We start from the raw sequence: 8,264 nt of genomic DNA, 5'->3' as shown, positions 1-8,264 counted from the left end.
GTACACACACACACACACACACACACACACACACACACACACTCACACTCACACACACTCACTCACTCACTCACTCACTCACTGATGTTGACGATGATTCACTACATCAGTACTCTGAGTTTCTTGTTTATTCAGGTTGAATGAATACATATCTTTGTGAGAAACTCCACATATATTCATAGTAAATAATCAACTTCAAATAAATATGTAAACTCTACATATATTGTGTATTTTACTTACATTTCTATACACATTTGTGTATGTGTGTATTTTAACTGAGTAGCCCCAACATCTATATTCAACATTGGATCAATAAAGTATACCACTTTTTTTTTAATGTGTAGTATATATGTGTGTATACATATTAGTGTGTGTGTCTGCACACATATATATATGTATACACATGCACACATGTATTTACATATACACACACATATGTGTGTATCTTCATGTATGTTTCATGCTGACTTGAGTTGGATAGTTTGACAGGATCTGATGGATCCAAGGACTGCATTGTGTTCCAGTGTTACAACTGAATGCCCTTCCTAACACCAGCCGTGTGTAATGCATACTTTTTCTTGCCGCCAGCACTACCAAGGTCACCTCACAGCTTACAATTGTGTGAACTCCAAGGGGTCAACTTTACACTAGAAGATGTGGAGTAGAGTGGGATGGTAAAGTATGAGAGAAACAGCAGAATAGGTTTCTTGATGTAGAGGAGCTACATGACTACTCGTATTTTAGAAAAGAGTGGGGGTGATTGGGTGGCACCGGAAAAGCAATAAAAATAGTATCAAGGTGGACCTTCAAGGTATGAAGGGGTAAGAATGGGGTCGGGAGTGAGTGGGGGAGTGGAGGGTGTCTGATACTGCAGAGTAGCAAAATAGTAATAATAATACAGTGAAGAGGAGGACAAAAGATAGATGAAATGCTATTTGGTAGGTTGCAGAAGTGGATGGTGAAGAAAGAGAAAGAGGCAGGCATAATGTATGAAGAGGAGTGATAATTTAGTGGCACAGTGGGGATGATCGATGAAAGTGTGGGTGGAGAGAGCTTTATTAATGGATGAAGGATGGATAACAAGTGGGTAGTAAGAAAGTGGTGTCAATGAAGATCTACAGTTCAAGTAGTAGTAGGTGTGGGGTAGCTTGAGGAAGAGGGAAATTGAGTGAAGGCCTAGATCTGCATATATAGAAAATTGTGTGTACACACACATCAAACTGAATTTTACTGGAAACAAATATTGACAGGAAGCTGTTTAGCTTGCCAGACTTGGACAGGTCTTCAGTTGAATTTCAAATTGCTTGTAAGCTCCACAAATAGTGACATAACTATGAGGATCCTGATTTATTTCTTGTTGCCACATCCTTTAACAATTTTATATATCATTTTAAATTCTAAAGAGACATTTGGAGACACCTTGTAAAATACTGTGACTGATAAAACTTATTCTTTTTAACCTTTTAAGTTTTCGTCTTCCATACATTATTTATTGAAACTGTTTAATCACTTACTTGATTGCTTTCTTTAATTCTAAGCCAGTAATGGGGTTTTTGTGGTAACATAAAATCTAAAAATAAAATCATTTGAAGAAAATTACATGTTACAGTAAATAATACATGGAATGCATATAAATATAAAATAATACTGAAGAATTCAACTTATCTATATTTTGTATGGTTGTCTTATAGCAAATGGTTTTACATATTCATTTTATTTGAAATACTTTTATTTTGTATGATGTAGATATTATCCCTTGCACTTCATTTAGATTATTAGTACTTATTTTATCAACTTTATCTTTCAACAGCTGAAATGTTCATAGGCTGACCAAGATACTCACATGGAATGTGACTGAGGTTTGTTTCTTCTATCCGTGTTACAACACTTGAATCCCATTGGTGTAGAAGCTTTCATCCTGTTGCTCACAAAAGTCCTGAACAGCTGATATGACATCATCATCACTGTGACAACTGGTTCCTAGCCAAATGTCTTTTCATGTTGAGGAACAAATGATATTCTTTAGGGCCAAATCAGGAGAATATGGTGGGTGATCAACCAGTTCAAAGCCACAGTCATGCACAACAGCCATTGAAAGCAAGGACTTGTATGCTGGAGCATTGTCCTGATGAAACAAGACCCCTTTCGTCATTTTTCCTGACCATTTGGTTTTGATAGCTTTCCATAACTGCCTAAGCAAATTGGCTTATTCTCCATTGATTGTGTGGTCCTTTTGAAGATAGTCAATAAACACAATACCTATTGCTTCCCAAAGCACTGTGGTCATCACCTATCCTGAAACTATTTTGGCCTTCTTTGGAGCAGGTGAGGAGAGGTGTTTCCACTCCATAGATTGTCTCTTTGTCTCTGGCTCAAAGGGACGAACCTAACACTCATCCTGGGTTAAGAAATATTTAAAGAAACCAGCTAGACCTGCCTGAAACAATGTCAGATTTTCCTGTGATGTGATCAGCCCAGTGCATTTTTAATCAGGTATCAGATGATGTGGCACCAACCAAGCAGAAACCTTCATCGTGCCATGTTCATTGTGCCAAATATTCTCAACTCTCTCATAGGATATGCTAATAGCATTGCCTATTTGATTTATAGACAGTTGCCTGTCATCCATCACCATGTGGTGAACATGATCAATTCCTTGGGGGTGGCAGTTGCAGGATGTCCAGACCATGAGTCATCTTCAAAACTCTCTGTTCCTCTTCTAAATTCAACTAATTCACTTTTGCACTGTTGGTAAAGCTGGAGCATCACTCCTTAACGTAGCAACCATGTCAGAATGAATGTCCTTGGGGGCTAAACCCTTTTTTTGCTGGTACTTGATAACATCATGATGCCAACTTTTGCTCATTTTCAAGAGAAGTTGCTACTAATTACTTTTGAAGTCTTCTTTAAATAGTCAGATGTCTGTTTACCTGTAAAGAAACAATGCAGTTATTAATAAGAAGAGTTGAAATTAATGCATGCAATATATCGCAGTGCTTGCATCACTCCTTCATAATCAGCCTATGAACTTTTCAGCCAACCCTTGTATACCCTTGCTTACTAACATTAGATTTTTAAAACATGCAAATTTTAAAAAGGATTTTACAATTTGAATTTTACATTCCATAATGAAAATAAAGGAAATATTGAAAAGTGAAGTAGTAATAGTGGACTCCTGTTTCAAATCTAGGTTACAAATAGTATGTTATAGTTATAAACAGATCTTTTCTTCCAATTACCATTATTCTTTATCCTAGTATGAGAGATAGAGAGGATTGTAATACAATATCATCTCATGCTTATTATCTAATTTTTTAAAGTCTGAACTAATTACCTTTTCAAGTCTGTTTTTGTCCTGCCAACATTCCACCATAATCTATTTTATCTACGAAGTATCATTCATTGGCATTATGTGTTTCTATCAGTTTCCAGTAATTTTTAGTATCAAGCTGCTTTCTCAAGTCCATTCTGTAACATTACACATCAAATCAACCATACTCAGCTTGGTCCTTGCAATTGTTATAAGTATCAATTCACTGTCTACATTAATCTGCTATGTATCATCGCACTTAGTACATGCACATTATATAGTTTATTGTTTACATTGTAAGAAATACCTTTATTTTCTTACTGTTTGCAAATGCTCTTTTCCTTACTCAAAATTTTATTACTAGTTCCATTTCCTGTGCTAGTTTATGCCACTAGACTGCAAAATATATTTAATTTTTCTGCTCTTGTTTTGTGTTGCAATAACACTTATTTCCTATTAGAATATCCACTGCAACTTTTGTGAACCTAGTTACATAATATTGTACTTCCCTATAAATACTACCCTGTGCAAATAACTTATATTTTAACAGACAATTGAGTCTTTAGCATTCAAATATTTCCAAGGACATCATTCAAAATTGAAATCTAGGGAATTAGAATGGGGATGAACTTTTGTGGCTAGCAACCTGTGTACTAATTTAACTTCTAATTTAAACTCTAACTTTAGCACCGTCCTGTATGAACTGAACTCTTTCTGTCAATCCTTAGCCTTTTCATTGCTCCTGAATGAAAATCTTAATAATGAAACGGCTACTCCATCAATAAGGCTTAAAGGTTTAAAATCATTTATGTATTACATATATTTATTATAACTGCTTTCTCCATTTTATTCCCTGAAAGTCCTCAGTACTTGAAGTAGTAGTTTAGTCTCTATTATTTTCAGTTTAATAATTACATCATTTTATTCTAGCATATTTTGGCTAGAGAAAACATTTCAAGTTGACAATAGATTAATAAATTTGATTTTCCAAGTTTTGTTATAATTGGTTGAGATTTAGTATGTTAAAAAAAAATTAGCTATTTAAGGGGAAAATAATTTGAAGTGTAGTGAATTTACTTGTGTGGTAAAAAAAAAATGACCCAAAGCAAAAGATAACCCACACTGCCACCTTGTGTATAATCCAACCCACGCTGCCTTCTTGTACATGTGTATTCACCTAAATATAGCAATGTATATTAACAAAACAGAAGCAAAATAAAATATTATTTTGAAGTACTCACTCTTACTTGATCTCGATAAACACACACACATGACAAAACAAGAAAATGGAAAATTTTGGTATTATTTATTCTTCATTACGTGTTTCATTTTCTACGAAAATATGTATTGGTGGTAAATAGTATTAGTGTAAACATAGGTGAAGGAACATATTCTTCCAGAAGAGATCCTAGTAAAGACTTATTCACAATTGGTAGAAATTAGATGTACTTGAAGTACAATCAGACACACAGAATCTTTTGAGAAATTAGCTATCTTCAGTCCAGCACATGAAACAGCTTTGGTGTGTGTGTGTAGTTAGGGTAAATCCCAGCTGTTTCTTCTTGAAGCACATCTGCTTATTCTGTTATTGCAATATGTATCCATGGTTACTGTTGTATGTCAATCAAAATACACATTAAAATTGAGAATTGTGAAAATATATATGTGTGTGTGGAACTCTTTTTGCTCCTGGACTCCGACCTACCATGGTTTTTATATGAATTTTTTGACATACTTTTTTGTTTGAGGGGAGTAAGAAGAAATTTTTTTTAGTCGATATTTTATTTTATTTAGATTTTTAGTTGCATTTTTAGTTGATTGTATATACCTTCTTGATAGGCCATAAAGTCATTGACTCGAATTTGATGTTTGTTCTCTGATCAATGTTTTTTTTAAAGAGGCAAAAATTATTTCTTGTATATATATATATAACTTAGCAGTTCGGCAAAAGAGACCGATAGAATAAGTACCAGGCTTCTAAAGAATAAGTCCTGGGGTCGATTTGCTCGACTAAAGGCGGTGCTCCAGCATGGCCACAGTCAAAAGACTGAAACGAGTAAAAGAGTAAAAAAGAGTATATATATATATATATATATATATATATATATAATCATCATCATCATCATCATCATCGTTTGACGTCCGCTTTCCATGCTAGCATGGGTTGGACAATTTGACTGAGGACTGATGAACCAAATGGCTACACCAGGCACCAATCTGATTTGGCAGGGTTTCTACAGCTGGATGCCCTTCTTAACGCCAACCACTCTGAGAGTGTAGTGGGTGCTTTTACGTGCCACCGGCACAAAGGCCAGTCAGGCGATATAAAACAAAACTGGAAAATAGAAATTTTTTTGTTATTTATTCTCCATTACACGTGTTCCATTTGCTCATAGGAATTAGCAAACATTACATAGATTTACATGTTATATAAATAGTAATCAATCATATTCAAGCAGTATATTCCAGTCAAGAAGATAGGAAGATTGAATGAGAAAGCAATGAGTAAGGAATAATTTTGAATTTACACATTTGTTTTCTTTTACTGTCAAGACAAAGCATTCAGTCCAAGTTCCAATTTAGGTGTTGTGGGAATGTTTAACATTTTCTTTGGTATCAACTACATTTAGTGTGTGTGCATGTATCCCCAAAATGAGAGCAGGAATTTCCTATTAGAAATTCTTTGCATGTCTATCTAACGTGTAAATCTTTATAATTCCTATTAGCAAATGAAACATTTGTAATGGAGAATAAATACCCAAAAATTTTATTTTCCTGTTTGTTATACAATAACTCTGCAAATAATATTTCTGCAATTCTCAATTTTTGTATTTTAACATACAACAGTAATTATGGATACATTTTGATTGCAACAATGGAATAAGCAGATGTGCTTCAAGAGGAAACAGCCTGCATTTACCCTAACTACCTATATACATAACAGAGCAGTTGGAATGTTGATTACAATACTGTTTGTGTGCTGGGTTGAAGATAGCTATTTTCTTAAAAGATTCTGTGTGACTGATTGTACTTTGAATACATCTATTTTCCACCACTTGTAAATAAGTCTTTACTTGGGGCTCTTCTGGAAGAATATGTTCCTTCACCTATACTTACATTATTACACTTTACCACCAATACATATTTTCATACATTTTTCACTTTGCTCTTCTACTTTGGATAACTTTGATTGCTCCTTTGTGCTGTCATTTTTAGTTATTAATACAAATCAGTCTTTAATACTACTTTCATAGCTAGCTGACAAGATTTTTTTCTTTCATTTATCATTAAGAAAATGTGGCAGTGGTATAAATGGTTTTCATGTACAACTAGTATCATGATACTTGTCATGATTTATGATTTAGTAAATACTAAAACTAATTCGAAATAGGATCTTCTTAAAATGTGATGAGTGCTGTTAAGTAGAGGTTAGCACCTGGTGAACCCTACAATTAGATCTCTTAAAACCATTTTATTTCACTTATGGAAAGACACTTAGATCACTACATTCCATTTGTCTTTCTCTATAAATTCAAAGTTATAAAATAAAACATGAATAAACAGTTTGATATTTGGTTCATCTGTTTTTCATGTAAGGGTGAAAGCATATGAAGATTTTTTTCTTCTTCAAATTATTATAAGCAAGTGAGTAAAAATTTTATATTATGTAAACATTTAATATTTCATATTCTCTGTCTGTAAACAGCCTGTTATTTTATCTTGTATTTTATCAGTAGAATAATGGAACAGTAGTCAATTATATTCAAGCAGTATATTCCAGTCAAGAAGATAGGAAAAATGAATGAGAAAGCAACGAGTAAGGAATAATTTTGAATTTACACAATTTGTTTTCTTTTACTGCCAAGACAAGGCATTCAGTCCAAGTTCCAATTTAGGTGTTATGGAAATGTTTACCATTTTCTTTTGTTATGAACTACATTTAGTGTGTGTGTGTGTGTGTGTGTGAGCATGTATCTCCCAAAATGAGAACACACACGTGGTATTTTCATGTTTGAGGTCCAATATATCATTTCACCATCTTTGTGTAAACGAAGCCTGTTATGATGGTGGTTTGATGCATTTTTATTTCTCTTTATAAGCAGTTTGATCATTGGTGCATTAATTTGTGTGTGTGAGTGTAAAGGAGAAAAATAGGTATTTTTAATTTTTTTTTTTACTTTAAATCAAAAGCCAGTGAATCAGAACTATATCAACCACTCTAACAATGGCCTCTGCTTGTGCAATGGTAATTGTAGTATAACATATTTAGAAGCATTGTTCCTGAAACAACACAAAACTATGTGTGCCTACTTAGTTTGCTTTGTGACAATGCCCCCACCCCCGAAAAAATGCTCATATCAAAGAAAAGACTGAAAACAGAAAAGTTCTATTGTGCCTGAATTCAAATTATTTAATATAATTATCTCCTAACAGTTTTATCACAATAAGTCCCTGCAATCCCATTTAGAATGACAAAGAGTGGTCTCCCTCACGCCTGTGGTTATTTATCACTAAGATAGTCCAGCAAAGACTGGTTTGCTTTACTGGAATTCAAATAATCAGGCAATTAATGTCCCGTCACTCAAATTTTATTGTTGATGGCTGTTAATTTGTTTTCAAACTGTCAACTACTGTTTTAAGATTAGAATTGTCACATTTAGTTATCAGAATAATTTCCCTTGATTTATTCATTTTAGCTTAATTGTGTAAAATGAAGTTAGCTCTCTTGGGTAAAATAAAGTTGGCTCTCAAAACTCTTTTGTCATTTTTTTTCTTGCTAAATGCTGTTGTTACAGTATTTAGTAGTGAGGATAATAGTGATTTTATTGTAGTTGAACATTATAATTGCTGGTAGGTATTTCATACTTCTGCTAATCTGAATGATTTTGTTTGAACATTGTGTGTGTGTGTCTCTCTCTCTCTCTCTCTCTCTTTCTCTCTCTCTCTCTCTCTC

General features: G+C 33.7%; 1 protein-coding gene and 1 long non-coding RNA gene across 11 annotated transcripts in view; one reads left to right on the top strand and one right to left on the bottom strand.

The window, feature by feature from the left end:
* LOC106883144 (uncharacterized) overlaps nucleotides 1-5,067 on the bottom strand; it is an 18,195-nt gene extending 13,128 nt beyond the window's left edge. The window contains exons 1-2 of the long non-coding RNA XR_008263977.1: nucleotides 4,552-5,067; nucleotides 1,515-1,570 (exon numbers count right to left, since the gene is read on the bottom strand). This is a non-coding gene — a long non-coding RNA (uncharacterized LOC106883144). The remainder of the gene's footprint in view (nucleotides 1-1,514; nucleotides 1,571-4,551) is intronic.
* Nucleotides 1-8,264, top strand: part of LOC106883142 (6-phosphofructo-2-kinase/fructose-2,6-bisphosphatase) — a 160,856-nt gene that overhangs the window by 24,476 nt on the left and 128,116 nt on the right. For 6 of the 10 annotated variants that reach the window (XR_008263976.1, XR_008263975.1, XM_052967237.1 and 3 more), the window contains exon 2: nucleotides 7,045-7,127. The exons of the other annotated variants lie outside the window; for them this stretch is intronic. Coding sequence is in view for 4 of the 6 variants with exons in the window: in XM_014934038.2 (XP_014789524.1) it covers nucleotides 7,109-7,127 (19 nt within the window). In the remaining 2 variants the exon portion in view is untranslated. The remainder of the gene's footprint in view (nucleotides 1-7,044; nucleotides 7,128-8,264) is intronic. 10 annotated transcript variants of the gene reach the window in all.

Source organism: Octopus bimaculoides, chromosome 4 (assembly GCF_001194135.2).
Source record: "Octopus bimaculoides isolate UCB-OBI-ISO-001 chromosome 4, ASM119413v2, whole genome shotgun sequence".
NCBI classification, from domain to species: domain Eukaryota; kingdom Metazoa; phylum Mollusca; class Cephalopoda; order Octopoda; family Octopodidae; genus Octopus; species Octopus bimaculoides.
The sequence above is the reverse complement of the archived record's forward strand: the minus strand, read 5'-3'. Positions and strand labels throughout refer to the sequence as shown.